Raw genomic sequence first — 19,537 nt, forward strand, 5'->3', positions numbered from 1 at the left:
AATGATATTTTTTCAAAAAAAAAATATTAAAAAGAGTTGGGCCTATTTTTTACTTATAAGGAAAAAATTAAAAGTAAGATAAGTTGGGCAAAACATATCCTTATATGCATTGTTTGGTTTAGTAGAGATTAAGAGGAGAAAAAATGAAAATAGAGAATTGAGAGAAAGAAAAAAAAGTAGTTATATGTAGTGTTATAAAAAATTAGTTCAGCCCATCTGATCAGACCGGTCTAACCGGAATTTGATGATCTAACCAGGCCAGTTTTATTATTGGATTATTTATGTATGTGATTCGGTATGATTCGGTCAAACTCAGCCAGTTTTACAAACTCGAACTGGGCTATGTACACAAAGTAAAATGGACCACCTTTACAATGTTGTTTTGATGTTTCATTATTATCAACCCAAAAAGAACTTTGGTGTGTTTGAGACTTTTCTTAATACTTTAATTATTTTGGCTTTTGAAGTATGGATGAACTTTTCTTAATCAAATAATGTTAGTTGTATACTTATATATAATAAATACGTACATATATAATTTTAAATTTTTAATATATACTAAGTCAAATCGAGTCAATTACTGACCTCAATTGGACCACTGATCCACTACCTCGACCGAGCCAATGACTAAACCTGATTTTCATAACATTGGTTATATGTAGCCTTTTTAGATTACCATAACATTGATGTGAAATGTTTATTAGTTTTGTTAATGATATGGTTACCTTTGGTGAGACTTTTCTTCTCAATCATATTTTTTTTATAAAAAAAAATTATAACATGTTGTAGTGACTGTTTTAATGGTTTAGGGTTTTCATGATAACCAGTTGAAGGGTTTATGAACAAGGTATGTATTCACAAGACAAATGTGTTAAAGTTTCTATTTATAGCCCCTTTTCATGATCTCGTTTATTTTAACAATATGGTGTTTTTCTTGCATGCCACTAAAGGCATGCATTAGATGATTGTCAAATATCCTCATAAGGAAGTTGCACTTATTTTGTCCTATATCTTGTACTTTTATATATATATGCGTAGTAATTTTTTAAAAAAATGTGTTCAATTTTTTGGATGTTTAAACAAGTAACTTCATATTTGATTAAAAATGGTTGACTTTTAGTTCAAACTTCAAACAAATAATTTAATCTAATAAATCCTACACTTTTTAATCTATATGTATTACTTTCAAGAATAATTAGAAAATTAAAAGGGTTTTTTCGGAAAAGAATAGGAAGGGAGGTATACACATTATTGAAGTGGGTATTATTAGCACAAGCCTTCTCAATTCACTATTTCATGCATTAAACGTTCACTTCAGCCATGCCAGTATAGAAGCCTAGGCCCAATTAAAAATTTCTCAATGGGGCTAAGGCCGAATGACTAAACTTTATAGCACATCACAAAAGAAAAACAGCATACATTTCCCATATTTCTTTCTGGGTTCGCGGCCCCTCTTCCCACGCAACATGATCAGACACAAATTGAAAAAGTAGCAATACGAACCAAACTGTGTGCATGAAAAGCAATTGCTTTAGGCATTTAATTTTGCATTGGATGAAAATTGGGAACGTAATCTTAATGTCACTTCCGACCAAAAAGAATCATGAAAGGGAATGTTGCAGTTGAACATGACAGAATGTGATTCTTGCTTGCTTTTCCTTTACACATGGAGTATGCTATTCTATTAATTAACCAATACTATTAGCCGTGTATCACAATGAATATTAAACCAATCACTCAATTTGTTTATAAACCCAATGAAGATAAGTACTACCACACCTTTTGTTCAAGTTTCCAAAGTTACAAATCCAAGGTGTATGCTATTATTAAGTAATGTGAACAGTGTGCTACAATTGACAAAATTAAAAATCGAGCCAACGCATGTAACTTTTGTTGGCCAAACAATATATTTTATATCCTTCATATTGAAACCAAGCATTTTTTTTTCTTCCTTTCTAAACAGTTCTTTTTATTCTTTTAGGTTTACGATTGTAAAGTGGGGGAATTGGTGGCGGCATTCCAATTCAGACTTGAGTATTATTCTATGTTGCCATTCGGGGTTAACTCAAAATTAACTCTGAAAGATTTATAAAGTGTATTTAAATTTATAAAAATGGTTTATCATCATTTATAATTTATTTTAGTAAAAGTAAAACTAAACTTTCGTTGATAGGATTTTATTGAATAAATTAAACATTTATAAAGACGTTTACTAAAACATGCCTTAATTTCATGGGTCAAACAATTTGAAACTTGATTACAACAAAGGCTTTATTGGGTACATGTATGAAGTTGTAAAGTATGAACACATATATATGTTCAACGCTCGAGGTATTAGTTTATTTTTTCATTAGTGGGAAGGAGCTTGTGTTCTTTTATGATATTGATGTGAACGCACTTTACATAGTTTCTATCACTGTTCTTATTTTTTGACCCCACGTTCTTCTAATTAATCGCTACCTCGACGCATATGGCTGCAAATATATATATAGGTCAATGAAGTCCTGATTTGATGCTTTCATGTTCCATTTACCTAAGCAATGTAGTAATCAGAAAGAGCGTGTGAGAAAGTAGAAGAGAGAAAGTGTAGAGAATTTCATTTCATATTCACTCCTTTAAGAAAGGACAATAAACCCTATGATTAATTAATGACCAAAAGAATCAATATACGAACAAAGTAATGATCCTTATCACCCTCAAAATTCACTATATGCAAATTAAATCAATCTTATATATACACCAATGCATTTTCGTCGTACTCTAAACTCACCTCTTTTTTTACTTCATACTTTATTCCTTCATAATTTGGGAAAACAAGCTTTCGGCTAAACAGCCTCCCCCTCCTTCTTCTGTCTATTCCATCTATCTTTTCTTGTTTTTTCATTGCTATACAAGCACCACAAAGTAAAACTTGTACCACTTCATTTTCCTTTCACCCCACAATAACGTCATATTTTAACTTTACATACACTTTAAACTTGCCCTACTTTATTGCATCCAAACCAAATCTTACCCTATAACTTTTTTTTTTTGAAAGGGTAGGTCTTTTTATTATGTGATTGAGGAATATTATAGAGTCTTACAAGAATGTGATGAAATAAGGGTAATGAGCTTGAGACATGCCATGCTAGCTACTTTCACATAAAGATTGCTGGATGGGTGCGGGTTTATTTATTTTGGACTATAAATATATACAATAAAAAATATCTATGCATATTGTTACTAATTGAATGAATCAAAATTAGTGTTGAAGACGTGGTGGGGTGGGAGTGATAGATGGACATGGTTGCTCAATAGGGTTTTGATGATTAAGCAGACGACTCTTTTGTCTCCACTCTTGTCACTATAGAGGTCCATGGTTGGCACTATCACAAAGCATGAATAAAGAACACCACGACATCCACGTTATAAGACGCTCCCCCTCGAGACTAGCTCATATTTCTCCATCTTTTTTTCTTAGCGGCATCAAAAGAGACAAATGCGTGTAAGTTGATGATCAAAAGCTTCAGCTCAAAATTAAAATTGAAATAAAAAAAATGTGAAAATCTTTGAATGCATTTGTAATCTACAGTGTATCCTAATGCTACTAGCTACATTGTCTACGGGGTATGTAATAAATGTTTAATTAATTTCATTATAATGCTTTGTGGGGGGATTTTCTAGAAAATGAATAAAGGGGACATGGGTGAATATGTGTAGACAGTGTAGTGTATGATTATATATGTGCATGCGAGAGTTGATAATTATGAGTGCTAGGACTTAATTTAATTAGGAAGAATCAAAGTGATTGTTGGCTGGGACTTGTTGGCATGACATTGATTATTGGGCAGACAAAATATATACTACAAGGAATTTTTACGTATAAATATGAAGTTTAGGGTGCCATCATTTTTATTGTCTCGGCCTCTTCACTTTTTGTTGCTTTTCTTTCTTGCTTGCTTTTCTTTTATTATCTGTCTCTTACTCTTTCCATAAAAAAATCTGGATTAGAATGGGGACAATGAGTACCTCAAGGACTTGAGATTAGTGCTATGTCTTGTATTCGGCATCAAATCCTTCAGAAACCATATCTGAGAATTCACCATCATTCTCACTTTTGAACCCTTAACCCATCAAGGGTCCTCTATATAAATGAAACTTTTAGAGTTAGGCCCACAAGAATATGGTTAAATTTTTTCAACAAAAAATATGAATTTTCTAACGGGCTAGGTCTTCTCTCTATCCTTGTCATATGGACACCAAAAGTGGGAAATTCCAAATTCCCTTACATAAAGAGAGGATAAAGATCTAGATTCTACATCCCACAGAAAACACACCCCCAAAGCCCTACCATTTTATTGTGGGAGGAAAAGTATCTTTGGCTTTTTGGTTATGTACTTAGGATTCCTCACTCCCTCTAGCTTTAAAGGTTATTTTGTTCACAAACAAAGGAACTTTGTGGGGGGAAGGTAATTCTTTAATGCAAGATAAGGAAAACGAGAGATGTAAAGGAACCTTCGTGCATTAGTATACACATTTAAGACAAAAATAAAAGGCAGCTTAGTGCATGGTTGGTCCCCTTTGCTATGTGAGTGCACATGGCACCCTCTAATAGGTTTATAAATTACTGATTAGAGTTTAACTTGAAGATTTTAGTGAACATAATTACCATGCCATAATAATAATAATAATAAGTGAATTATGGCTAGGCAATACAAAAAATTCGTGAATCGATCAAGTAGCCCAAACTCCCATGTGTACTAGTAATATTTGGTCCTCATGATGGATGATATTGGTGGGAACCAAATGGCACGACATAAATCCAAAATTCTCATTTAATTCTTCAACTTTTTTATGACCAATGAGATGGCGTCACATATGGCATCATGCCCCAATCTTCGGATATTTTTAGCCACCATTCATAAAAAAATACTCAACTACCATAAACCCATTAATTAACCACGCAAGTTATCAATAAATTAACTAAAAAAATCTTATAAAGAAATGAAAAAAAAATACCATTGTATGTAAACTTTGATGGCAGGGCTATAAATATCCTCTTTTTTGGTCGTTCCAGTGTTTAGGTTTGTTAGCTGTGCATGTATACAAACTTGGCTTATGTGGGTTTCTTTTATAAAAGGATTAGGATTAGGATTAGGAAGTGACCAGTTATGTGTCTGTGTTGATCAAATTTATATTGGCATTATTATCCTACCATCCCAGTGTTTGTCCTAATATCTGTCCCATTAATCTTATAATTCAAAAGCAAGCTTTTGATTAATATCCAAAACTTTTGCCTGGAGTTAAAATTATAACTATTAATTAACCTGTTCGGTGGAAGGTTGAAATTAGCACTTATATAATTCGAAGACAAATTCAATTTATTTATTTTTAGACGAAAGAGAAATTCAAATTTTATTAATTTTTTTATATTTTTCTCATAATTAAGGGAAATAAAGAAAATAAAAATATCAAATAAAAGGAATAATATAATAAAAGAAATTAAAAAATATATAAAAAATACTACTAGTACTATGTCATAACAATAAAATAACTTTAATTCAAATTTAATGGATCCCATATCCCACCGCGTCGGTTACCAGGTAATGCAATATTAGTGTGCATTAACTGATTGATGGAAGCAGCAGCTACCTTTAATTAATAAGCATGTCTTATAAATTGACAAGTGGAGTAAGACACGTTGGGTTGAGGGATCCACATTTGGAACTATACAAAACCCCTAAAAAAGCAGGAACAGTATGGTACTACATGTGGAGAGTGGCCATCCGTTACTCGTCCCATTCTTATATACTACACCATGTAATAAAGGTCATTTATTAATAATAATAATTCGAATGGAGAGAAAAAAATTGTCGTCTAATGGATCAATCAAGTGCCCATACTTTCTTCGTAATTGATTCATAGCTCCATCGATTATGCAAGTGAAAACATCCAAGAGCAATGGGAGAAAAGAGGTAATGAGCTAAGATTGTCACTAAGGTGCCATAATTTTCTTCACTATGGTCCATCCATGAAGAGTTTGATGAACATGGGTCTTGACAGCAGTGTATGGATGTGATGGAGAGAATGGGATGTTCATCCGATACAGTTTTTATTATATGGTTGTCATGCAAACGTACCGGTGATATGATAATTAAGATTGCATAACAAGCATGGTTACTTTTCTACAAAGACACTACGCGGAAAAAGCCATGGTAGTGTGTCTAGTGTGTTAATGTTATATTGTATGAAAAAAATAATATACCTTATGTCGGGGTAATGGGGTTAAATGACAAGCTCTGCGTGAGCTGAACTTTTTCCTATTTGTAGCTAGGGAGGAAGAAATGCTGTACTGGAGCAACTTTTTTAAGATATGTTACTACTTTTTTTTTCTTTTGCTCTCCAAACTTGAAATATTTGTACTAGTTGTTTGATTACACGCTTTTTAAATTAATTTTGGCAAAGGCTTCTTCCTATTGGTATAAAAGCTAGCTCCGTTGGTGGTTGCTACCCATCTTCCACTTAACTATAAATTATTTATTTGTTAAGAAATATCTTATGTAAAAGAAAAAAAATATATATTAGTATGTTTGGATTGACTATAAGGACTAAAAAACCATGTGTCCTACCATGATTTTCCACCACATGAGAGAGTTGTTTTAAGGCTACCATGGTTTTTTTAACATAGTCAATCCATTATTGTGTTTCCATACACACATCATGTTTAGGTATCATATGGTAAATGATCTACCCATGAAGATAGCATGTTTGGAAAGTTGTAAAGAAGCAAGAAATTACGTTTAAAATGTAAAAATAGAAACTAGAACTATTTTAGCTTCTTAAAATCACGTATGAGACATGAAACCAAATACGTTATATGTAATAGTGAATGAATACATGGGATATGTAATGCAAAGTATGTCTGATTTTTCATGAAATAGGAAATGGGGCTACTACTGATGATAGTCTGTAGACGGTCACGAGCAAGCACTGACTAATTGAGGAGTCATAATCAGTGAGTGATTGGCCATCTTAATAGCCAGCGGGGCCAACGAGTCCACCGGTTTCAGATTTTTGCCTCACTAGATTCCAGAGAGGATCTTATAAGTTTCTTTTCATTCAGTAATAAGAACAAATGGCAAACCTACAAAGTATCTTAAATGAGAGTCATGTGGCATGACATAGCAATACCCAATAGTATTCATTCAACCCATTTTTGCCTGGACGGTAAGTTCTTTAGACAAATGGGGTGTAAATAATTCAAATTGTACATTTAGATGCATATGGTTGTATTATATTGTATATAAGTTTTATGAATCGTGTTTAAATTACTTTGGGGGTCAGAGTGCCCGTGAACATGATTCATTACAAAATAAATTTATTAATATTAGAAAATTTATAATAATTCATGTATTCTTATTTTATCAATTAAATTAGATTTCTTAACGAGTGATGGAAAGATAAATGTAAATTAAATGAAAGAAATCTATGAAATTAATAGTTGTCATTATTAATCAATCCAATACACAGCACACAGGAAAAGGCCCCAAAGACCATTTTTACCCCTATGTGAAGAGGGTTCTCCTCTCTCTTGAAAACAAATAAAAAAATTCAAGGTTTAAATTAAACCTATATATACACGTGTTTCCATCACACGCGCGGACACCAGCCATTGGAGTCCTGTATAGTTAGGCCAAAACTAGCTCATGGCCAAAAAAGGAAAAAAAAATATATAAACAGCTCCCGCAAAGAAAAAAGAAAAATCACACGTACACACTTAATTGGCACGCACCAGAACCGACTGCGCACGTGCCAAAAAAAAAAGTCTACTATTTGTAGCCAAACTTCAACTTATTGTCCTTCAATTGTTCTTTATACTGTTGAGGGTATCCCATCAAAGTAGTAACGTGGATGTTGAAGAAGCAGTGATGCTGGCCAAGAAATGAAGCTTTTCTTGACTTATGAGTCCCCCATGGCATTAACACTTCAAACTTCTAAGTTTCAACTTTCAATAATCACCAAAGTTTTTTTTATACCTGCTCTCTACTGTTTTTTTCTTCCCAATCTCTACAGCGTTGCTCCACCATCTTTGGTCTCCTTCACCTATAATTAATGCAAACTTTGAATTCCAGCCCGCAACTCACTTGTTTTCTTCCACACTCACAGGTTACAAAGAACAAATCACATTAAATTCTTCTACCACTGTTTCAGTGTTTCCCTTCTTTTTCTTCTCTCATTTACTCTCCCACAGTAACATGTTGCAAAATCCCTCTCCCCTCCTAGAGGAATTATGCCAACTCAATATTAATGAGTCACCAACATAAAAATAAAAATTACTCCAAACCCATCAAACTCTCGTAGTACATACGATAGAGATATATATACTAATACTATTATAATCTACACCCTCACTCAAGTCAATTCTTAATAGCAAAATCCCTCTAAAAAATGTTGAGGTTTCTAGACGACTTGGCCCACCTTATTTCCTCTCTCTCTTTCTCTTTTTTTTTTTCTTCCCTTGATCTTTTATTATTATTGTTCCTTTTTTTCTTTACTCGGAGTTTCCTTTCTCATCATCTACCCACAAACGATTATTTAATTTCCTCCTCTTACAAGACAAGGAGAAGGAGGTTGAAGAGGATGATGATGATGTTGATGAGAATGATGAGACAGTACTTGACCTCATTCGGGTCCGAGTTGTTACTCGCAGCTGCGGCAACACTTTAGTAGGGAGTTTCCTTTGGTTATTGTTAATCACAAGTTCTTGCATCAACTGGTAGCACCCTATTACTTTTTCCTGCAATAATCAGAGATAGGTGCTTTGGCAATCCGATCCATTTAACATATACAAAAACCAACGCATCATAATTTAACGTATTATCATGGTTTTAAATTGCGGTCCCTACTTCCAGGTATTTTAACACTACGTAATCGCATTATGACCACGATTTCGGCTGCATCAGCCGTGATCGCAATATAATGGTTTTTTGGCTTACCGCAACGGTGACCTCAATTTAAAACCATGCATATATACTATATATGCTTACTTTTCTTATTCCCTGACACCAGGACTCAGCTTGCTCGGGCTTAACCACAGACCAATTAGGAATTTCATTAGCTGCAGTGAGTATGGCTGCAGCAGCAATGCATGATGGCCTGTAAGCAAGAAAGCTAGCCTCTGTGGACAAAGTAATCAAATAGGAAACTCATTAATCTTAGTACTCAAAATACAAACTTTCATTAATTACTATATCCAATGTTTCTTAAACTTTTAACTTTACTCAATAAATTATCATAAAAATGGATGGATACCTTGGATATTAGATACGATGATTTCTGTAGCCCGGGAAATGAGGAACCGGGTAAAAGTTCCAGTTGAATCTGCTTTGCACGCAAAGAAAACGAGGAAGCAAAGTGGGGTTACTGATCTTAGCCTCCAATCCAAGACACCCAGAACAAGTAGCTCCATCCTACGAATTGTTCTCGGTTCAAATATGTACTTGGCACCTTCTATCTGCAGTTTATAAATACATTGTGAATTACTACGTAGTATTGTATATGAACTAAAATGCCAATCCAACATGGAAGCTTTAACTTTTAATCATTAATAACAATATAATGATTAGTTTTTATTGGGACAAGTCTAAATCCCACCACCAAAGTTAATGTACTATAAACAGAAGATAATATCATACTATTATTATCTAGCACCATAATTCAATAGTGCCTGTGTAAACCCATGATTCTACTGCAAAAGGGAGCGTATGTTTGGGTTCATTTTATTGATTCTTGTGTAAAAGCAAACCCAAATGCCAAAAAAATTTCATTACAAAGGAGCGTATGTTTGAGATCATTTTTCATTACAATGATTCTACTGCAAAAGCAAGGAGCGTATGTTAAAGTTCATTTTATTGATTCTAGTGCAAAAGTTAGGTCAACACATTATAGTTTTATACCTGAAGGTCCAAGAGAGATGGAACAAGAGGTTCCTCCATTTTTGCTGCCAAAGACAAGCATGCAACAGATAGAAGTTGCAGAGGCCACCCATTTGTTTCCTGTGGACATTATTATAATCATCACCACAATAATTGCTTCCAATATCTCAATTAGTAGTGGTAATAATACTTTTCAAACTTTCTGGCACAAGTGCCAGCATGTATCCCTCACGTGACATGCACCTGCAGATAAAAGTACTAGAATCTTCTGCAAGCTGTCACTATCCACTGTATATAGTACTGCACAACAGTATATATATTGCCGAATACGCACATTGTTTATATTTACACGTTGTTTTATTTCTCAAAGCAAAAATTAACTCAATTCTGGTACGAATAAATAACTCATATAATACCTGTATTAACTTTTTCAAAAAATTCAATATTTAAAGAAAAACATGGCATAAGGTTTTGTCGTACATAATAAAATAAATGCGTTGCTTAATCAATAATTGAGAGGTTATTGGAATAGTAACTCCTTTTTAGATTCAGCATAAAGCGATCCGAAACACTTAGAATTTTCTTGACATAATAATTACTATAACTTATAATATCTGCACGTAACCGACGACAGAAAAAGTAGATGATAGCAAAGATATTTTATACATAAATATACTCTCTCTATATATTTATATTATATAGTAGTATTTTTTTTAATGCATGTCATCCCAACTCCAATATAAATAAATGTACCACTATTAACGTTAATCTAACATTAAATAAATTCGCATCACCTACCTACCCAACTTAAATTATTATCCATTTTCCCGACACTCACGTTCGCACCTTTCTGAAAATTATATTATACAAAAAATTTATATAACCTTTTATTCGAAAATATAAGAGAAAATATGAAATATGATGAAAAATAATACTGTACTATTAGAAAAGTACTACGTACTACTTATGAGACCGTCATTTTCCTAAATTTTAAGTATAAAAATATATCTTCCATAAAACAAAATAAAGCATGAGAATTTATTGCCGTAAGCATTTAATTAATATTCAAGTCTGAAAAGTCAAACATAATTACCGCAGAGAAATTAATTTTCTACACACAATTAATAATAATTCTTTATTTTTTTATACGTATGTAATGTTTTCAAATGATCGATCAATCAGAAGCTATCCATATAATTTTTAAATACTTATTATAGAAATTAATAAATTTATATCACAGTTTGTGATTAAATAGTAACATAAACATTTTATTCTGTCAATAATAATGATAATGACTCTTATGAGTTTTTCAACTTTCGGAAATAACACATCCTTTTAAAGCTGCCGAGAAATGAGAGCTCACCGGCAACTGGCTAGAATCCAAAAACCGATCCATATAGTTGACGGCGAGGTACGCCGTCAAAGGCTGAAAGCCATAATACGCGTGTACCTGCGAAATCAGAAAAAAAAAAAAAAAAAAACTAACGCCGTCAACCCGCAGTGAACTCCGTACGACGCAGATCCAGAAGATACTATAAGGCCGTTAAGGAGAAGAGACGGTTACAGTTAGCGGTGCATTTTAGTGTAGAGCAGTTCCGCGAGCGGATAGAAGAATGAAAAAAAAAAGTCATAAACAATATTATTTTACTTTTCTAATAAAAATATTTTTTATTTTTATTTTTTAACCAGTTTGTTTAGTTATTTATTTATTTACCTTGAGAATCCATGCAACGGATTCTTCTCTGGCGTTGGCGTCGAGGGAGCGAGATTGGAACCTCGACAGGTACTCGAATCCGGGGACGAAGTTGCGCTCGTGCTCGATGAAGCTCGCGATGGAATAACAATCCTCCGTCATCGTCGGCGACGGCGGAGGTGACGGCGGAAGTGGTGAGGAGCCGATGTCGGATGAGGAGCACTCCGGCGACTCTCCGGAGAGGACTCCGGAGGTGTCCTCGCCACAGAGGAGGTCGTAGTCGGAGAGGCAGGAAACCGACATGAGGAGCGCCGGCGGCAGCGGAGGTTCCGCATTCATTGTGTTGGCATGCCGATTCGCCGATGAGGTTGCCGGAACCTGACCGGAGATGTCGCCGGAGAAGTGGTTTTGGTGCAGAGAGGGGAGAGAGAGTGTGTGTGGTTGTTGATGAATGAGTGGGAGAAGTTGTTGTCTTGGTTTCAAGGCTCTGCATCTGTTTGTTTGACTATAAATATGCGTTCTTCTGTGTGTTTTTCTCTAACAATAATTGATTAATACTACTAATGTAAATACTCTAGTTAAACTTTTTTTGCCTCAAATATCTACGCTAGGAGTTTTTCATTTTGGCCAGCAATGTTTTAATTTATATTTTAAAAAAAAAGTTGAGAACGGGAGTAGCTTTAATTCTTTTTTAATTTTATTTCTATCAAGAATTTAATTAAAATATAATGATAGTATTAATAATTTTTTACATGGTCATTTAATAATAAATTGTTATACTAAGATGGTTGATTTTTGTAATAATTACTTAAAGTGTATAGGTTTTTTTTAATTCAGCAAAAAAAAAAAATTGTTGATGTGTATGAGATGGAGTGAGTTGACTTATAGGATGAAACTCTTGAAGCGGATTGACGTGGGTGTGTTTCAATGAATTGAGATTTTTTTATTAATAAATATTAATTATTAGTTTGTTCATTTTTTAATAGGAAAAATTGAAATTCATAATCTATTCATATTATTTTTTTAAATCATTAAATCAATCTCATATACCTAGTTTTCTAAAGTGAATAGGTGCTCCAATGCTACTTCAACCTTGTAAAAAATTTGTAGGTATTTGCAAAATATATTCTTCTACTCAAATCAACAATCAATAATAATTAAATTACATTCGATGATGAATATTAGATGACTATCTACGACAACCAAGTGATATATATATATATATATATATTATAACTGAAAAGACTGAGCACTATTGTTTTCCATAAAGAAATATATGTGATCTATAAAAATGAAACATTATCTTTATAGTCTAAGTTTATATTTTTCAATTAACTTTCTATTTCTAACATTTGATACAAAGAACTCCACGTACTAGCAAGTAGTGGCACATTGTGTAAGTTTAGGAATGCATTAATGTTAAGTAAAAAATTACTTGTGTCTTAAAATAAATCATGATTTTTAATTATTTTGATTAGATGTAAATAAATAGAAAAATTAAAAATTATATTTTATACAATATCAGACCATGTTTTATATTCTTGGATTTGAACTGAGAATGTCTAAAGCCATAATTTGATACATCATTAAAGAATGATATTTAAGATTTTATTTAATTTTTTATGTTTAAGATTCATTTTGCAAAAATATTTTTTTTATTGCTTTCCTCGGCTCTCAAATAATGATCCTTAGAAATTGGTTGGGCTATTTAGATTGATAATGCATATGTTCAATCTTAAGAATTGTAAGCAGGAATTGAATTTTTTTAAAACATGAATTACTAGGGTACCATAATGTTATGTTCTTTAATTTCACCAAAAAAAATAATAATGTTCTCTAATTAAATGTAATTCAAGTCAATTTATTGTTGGTTTGGTGACCCTGAGTATTGATAAATGTCTTGCTAGTGAACCAAATTGTTGAATGGTAAAACATTGGGGTCTCAGCATTATTAATTTCTTGTCTTAAAAATGTCAATTGTAAGTGACCCGGTGCGCGTTCTGCCTTTTCCCTAAGGTATGTGCCATCTTAGCATTTATAGATCGTATTTGTTTGTCCTTTGCATTGCCATTTCCTATGTACCAAATGCCAATAACAACCCATAAAGCGCCAAGTTTTCTCAGCTGCTAGTTCTCCCTAACTACTTTGCTCCAAACAGATTTCATGTCTTGTCGCTTAAGAAATTGACATTAATTTTCACACAGTTACAACGATTTGGTGACAATATTTCATGATATGATCAATTATGCTCTCTTTTTACTTAGAAAGAATAGAATGATTTAATAAGCCGGTGAGATAAGGACCATTCAGATATGTTCAACTGAATATTCATATACATTAATATATTTTACTGTACTTTTAATGGAAGCAATTGACTTTCTTAAATTTGTAACTTCTGTAAATCTAATCATGATCATCTATTAATATTTCTTGTAATTACCTTCAGAAATTGGGTTGCAAATAATGACAAACTAGATAATTTTAAAACAAAAATGGTTGAAAAGTCTTATATTTTATTTTTCTTGCTATACGTCACACAGTATTATTCTTAGACATGGATGTAACTTGTTGATGGACCATTATCAGGCTCTAGGCTGTACCTTCCTAGATTCGATCAGTATTATTCCTATACCTCAATATATGTACGTTGGGTGTATGGACCCATAATTCTTCTGTCATGAGTTGTTATTATGAATTATGAAGGCATGCAGGGTTAGTTTTAGGTTCATAAAAAAATATTATTATATTTATAAAATAAAAAGAATCTCATATATTAATGAAAAAAAAATAGGTATATATGTTAGTATGAAGATTCAATATATTTAAAGATTTTTTTAAAAAAACAAAATTCTTTAAGTCTCATTTATTGTTAGATAGGCTCCGCAAATACCTATACACCAATCTCATCTCATCCATGCATGCAGGTTAATTAATGATTTGGTGGGTCACATTTACAAATTATTTTTTAAAATGAGTTTCTTTTAATTACTGGCATAGGTCCATTTTGATTGATATCAAGTTACCTTAAGAGTTATTTTTTTTTATTATTATTTATTTTTCTAATGGTAATAATAAGTAATTAATTTTAAACATTAAATTTTTAAAAAAATCAATGGTTAAAATGAAGAGTTACTCTTTTAAAATTACTCTTAGAGTGAATTGTTCTCATCTCACTTGTCTTATGTATAAATATAATTTTTTAATTAACAATTTAATATATTGCTAATGTAATCAATATTTTAAAATGTATAATTATAAAAACAAATTGATCCTGCCTCTGTCCTTGTAAGTACCTACATTCAAATAAATTATCATATTTTAATTAACTATAAAAAAAAGTTTGGTCAAATATAATAGTAGTTTGGATGATAGAAAGTATATTGATGCAATTAAAGGAGGTGTCGAGATAGGTTGTGGAAACCAATTGATGTGACATTTTGTTACAATGTTATTCATGAATACAGTGACAAAGTCAGATGTGGTATGGATTATCACTTGGAAATTGTTAGCTAATAGGATTGTCTACCAAAAGAAAAGACAATTAAATATTCCAAGTAAAGTTCATGTCATTTTTAGTTTTATATATCTTATATCTATAAATTGCTTATATGGAGTTTTAATGTAGACTTTATTGTTTGAACTCAATATAGTACATAGATATGTAGATAAGCCATATTGTTATAAACAAAAGTTTGTAGGTAAATAGATCAAATTAAGTGTTTTTCCAAAAGAAAATTAAAATGTGTCGTTCTGCATTATATATGATATATTAGAAAATTCTTATGTTTGCAGCATATACTATTTGTAAAGTATTTTTATTTGTTGCAAGTCTTTACATTGAAGATAGTGAATTGAAGGAGCTTTATCTTATAGAAATTGAGAAGCTACTCAATTCAAATGGAAGATCTTTAAAAGATTGTACTTTTCTGTCATGTCCAGATAGTTCTAACTTTGATTTTTATGAAAACAAATTCATTGTAGAACAATTCAATTATGACACAAATGAGTTAACTGAGCTCTATGCTTTATTGAAGTTGTTGACAAAGGAGCAGTTAGATGTCTACAATCAGATCATTGAAGCAATGTTTTCTGATCATGGCTAGTTTTTCTTCCTTTATGGCTATGGTGGAACTAGGAAGACTTTCCTTTGGAATACACTGTCAGCTGCTATTAGAGCACAAAAGAAGATTGTTTTGAATGTTGCATCTAGTGGTATTTCCAGTTTTCTTCTCCATGGTGGAAGGATAGATCATTCCACTTTTTCAATTCCATTGTTAATGACTGAGGAATTAACATGCAACATAGCTCAAGGTAGTCTTCATGCAAAGCTTCTTATTGAAACTAAATTAATTATTTGGGATGAAGCACCAATGATGAATAGATATTGTTTTAAGGTTTTGGACCGCACTTTGCGGGATTTGATGTGTTGTAAATGTGAAGAAAACAAATACAAATCGTTTATGGAAAAGTTTTCATTTTAGGAGGTGATTTTAGACAGATTCTACCAGTTGTTAGAATGGGATCAAAATAAGATATCCTTAATGCAACAATTAACTTATTAGATTTATGAAATCATTACAAAGTGTTGAGATTGACAAAAAAACAAGAGATTGACCACTGCCAAGACAAATCAAATAGCTAATGAGATCAAGAAATTTGCTGATTGAATTCTTCAAATTGGTAATGGTGACATGGATTCAGATGACAAAGGTGACATTGAAATACCAACTAATCTTTTGGTTTTAGACAATGATAAACCACTGCCTTCATTGGTTGATTTTGTGTATTCAAACATATTGGAAAATTTGAATGTTTCAAATTTTTTTGAAGTCAGAGCAATCCTCACTCCAACATTAGAAATTGTTGAAGAAGCAAATGAATTTATGTTGTCTTTAATTTCAGGGGATGAAAAACAGTATTTAAGTTCATACTCTCCTTGCCATTCTGATGAAGATTATCAAATACAAGGTGATTGGTTTACACCAGAATTTCTAAATGAGATCAAGTATTCAGGAATTCCAAATCATAAGTTACGACTGAAAGTTGGAGTTCCTGTAATGTTATTAAGAAACTTGGATCAGACCAATGGATTATGTAATGACATACGACTACAAGTCAAACATTTAGGCCAAAATGTCATCACAATTACAGTATTAACTGACAAAAATTATGGTGATACAAATTTTATTGTAAAAATGGATTTGGTACCCTCTGATCATGACTTCCTATTCAAATTCCAACATCGACAATTCCCTCTATCTTTGTGTTTTGCAATGACTATAAACAAAAAGTCAAGGACAATCATTATCTAAGGTTGGATTGTATCTTCCAAGGCCATTATTCACTCATGGTCAACTATATGTGGCAGTATCTAGAGTATAATCAAAGGATGGGTTGAAGATGTTGATTTTGGATTAAGATAGAAAAGTTTGAACCTTAACCAAAAATGTTGTATAATAAGAAGTTTTTGAAAACTTGTAGTAAATACAAAGCGAGGAAATTTTCAATAAAAATCTTTTAGTATGTTGTTAGCAGTAGAATTTTGTACCTTTCTCTATGAAAATCTGATGACAAAATGTTGATAGTAATACATATTTTTTATTCAAAGAAAACTATTGGTATACACAACCATATACATGATAATACCTACATACATAGTATCAAAAATATTAACTGATTGACAGTATGAAATTCTATACAATTAATAATACTACACATGTCCTAATACAAGTATCATGCCACTAATTTGTAAAACAAAAAGTTCCAAGTACAACCTATTTTCAGTATTTTGAACAATCACATGCTAACATTCTCTGTTTCTAGGGAGACCTTTAGTAATTTGGCTTCACTCGGGTCTATAGTAATAGTAATAGGTTGATCCTGCAACCAAAAGAAAAGAAGTTTTTGAAAACCTATAGTCAATACATATAATAGGTTATACATTCTTTTTGTAGAGATGAATGTATCTTCATGCATTATGTGTAGTCTGATTATTATTGTTACATGTGTAACTAAGTTGGACAGACATGCAATTATATGTTTTTTGGATTCTTTTTTTGTAGAACTTCATAAAAATTTGTTGCATTTGTTAGTCAAAAGAAAATGAAGGAATTACACATCCCTAATAATTATGGCCAGAATAGTTATGGTCGTGATTGACAATCTTTATCCTTAAGTAGGAATCTTAAGTAGGACTCATTATAACTATCATCAAAAGGAAATAACAAGCAAGGAAATTTTCAGCAAAAATCCTTTTAGTATGTTCTTAGTAGTAGAATTTTGTACCTTTCTCTATGAGAAATTGATGACAAAATGTTGGTAGTAATACATATTTTTTATTCAAAGACAAAACTATTGGTATACACAACCATATACATAATAATACCTACATACATAGTACAAAAATACTAACTGATTAATAGTATGAAATTATGTACCATTAATAATACTACACATGTCCTAATACAAGTATTATGTCACTAATTTGCAGAGCAAAAAGTTCCAAGTACAACTTATTTTGAGTATTTTGAACAATCACATGCTAACATCTTCTGTTTCTAGGGAGACCTTTAGTAATTTGGCTTCATTCAAGTCTGTAGTAACAACAATAGTTTGATCTTGCAACCAAAAGAAAAAAAGTTTTTGAAAACCTATAGACAATACATATAATAGGTTATACTTTTTTTTTGTAGAGATGAATGTATCTTCATGCATTGTGTGTAGTCTGATTATTATTGACAGAAACACTTGAGTTCTCGTCTTCATTGACCAATCTACATTTCTTATCCCCAATGATCAATTTTGCTGCATTATTTTAGCCATACAAAGGATTAACATGTCTACTTTTGAGAGGGTATGGACTTAAGGATATTGTTCATGGTTATAATGATGTACTTTTGGAATTTGATTGTCAAAGAATCAATTACTTATACACCCGTACTTATAAATTGATTGAAAAATTAATATATTTTGTAATACAATCTCTATCCTTCAATATTAGCATGTGTTAATTTAATATTGTATTTTTTAGTGTGATTTTTAGACTTATTATTATTATTTTGTATCAAACTAAAAAAATATAGTTTGAATAATTTAAATATTCAGTTGTTATATTTTGGAGTTATTGTATAAAAGTTCTGATTAATTTATCCATTATCTATAATCAACAAAAAATATAACTAAAATAAGTTTATTAAATTAATTTAAAAGATACAAAAAAATGTGTTGACCCTTTATAAAGGAAAATTGAATATAGATGGATCATCATTCTTTGTACAATCTATCTTATATTCTCAGACTCATGCATGCATAGGACCACGAAAGAGCAGCAGAGGACCACGAAGCATTCAGTAGGGGACCACGACAACAACCACAAGTTCATCATGCATCTTTTGAAGCACGTTGACGACATACTCAGACGAACATCGAAAGCAACATTTTCGACCATTGATTTCATAGATGATGTATTTTTTCTCATGAATCCATATCTGCTTCATCATTATACGATTTGTAATTTTAGGGTTCATTCATGTAATGCTTCATCATCATACTCCTCTGAAGAAGGATAGGAGAATATAATGAGGAGTTTTTGACATTTATTGTTCGGATTCACTATTAAGTATTTTTTTCTTGTTGTTTAATCTTTTTGAATATGATGATAGTTGGTTAAAAAGGTTATAAATTATAAAGAATAGAACTTTTTCCAAATTCCAATGATGTTCTGGCTGAAATTTAAGGAAGAACTTTCAGATGTCTGGAAGTTAATTGATAATTATAGGAATGTACAAGAGGTAAATGTTGTAAAGACTAAGAGAGACACCCTGATCCTCCAAAATGGATGGTGTCAGGTTAAAGTCAACAATGAGTTGATGGAGGATAAGGATGTGTATTTTAGATATCTAGGTGACTTATATTTTCACGTTAGTTTCAT

At 31.8% G+C, this 19,537-nt stretch overlaps 1 protein-coding gene across 1 annotated transcript; it reads right to left on the reverse strand.

The window, feature by feature from the left end:
* Positions 1–7,455: 7,455 nt before the first annotated feature.
* Positions 7,456–12,109, reverse strand: LOC114423200 (cyclin-D1-1-like). Its single transcript, XM_028389858.1, has 6 exons — positions 11,629–12,109; positions 11,278–11,364; positions 9,936–10,034; positions 9,292–9,493; positions 9,027–9,157; positions 7,456–8,776 (listed from the first exon to the last, which is right to left on the reverse strand). Exons 1-6 carry the CDS (start codon positions 11,944–11,946, stop codon positions 8,531–8,533), a joined length of 1,083 nt encoding a protein of 360 aa, XP_028245659.1. The 5' UTR covers positions 11,947–12,109; the 3' UTR covers positions 7,456–8,530.
* Between the last annotated feature and the right edge of the window lie 7,428 nt (positions 12,110–19,537).

This window comes from Glycine soja, chromosome 8, assembly GCF_004193775.1.
Source record: "Glycine soja cultivar W05 chromosome 8, ASM419377v2, whole genome shotgun sequence".
Lineage (NCBI taxonomy): Eukaryota > Viridiplantae > Streptophyta > Magnoliopsida > Fabales > Fabaceae > Glycine > Glycine soja.

What these genes read in the sequence shown, in the direction of transcription:
- LOC114423200 (XM_028389858.1), bottom strand. Translation starts at nt 11,946, where the DNA reads ATGAATGCGGAACCTCCGCTGCCGCCGGCGCTCCTCATGTCGGTTTCC. An exon ending in CATCGTATCTAATATCCAAG is followed by an intron (nt 9,158 to 9,291) that starts GTATCCATCCAT and finishes CTTTGTCCACAG; the next exon opens with AGGCTAGCTTTCTTGCTTAC. An exon ending in GGTGTCAGGGAATAAGAAAA is followed by an intron (nt 8,777 to 9,026) that starts GTAAGCATATAT and finishes TGATTATTGCAG; the next exon opens with GAAAAAGTAATAGGGTGCTA.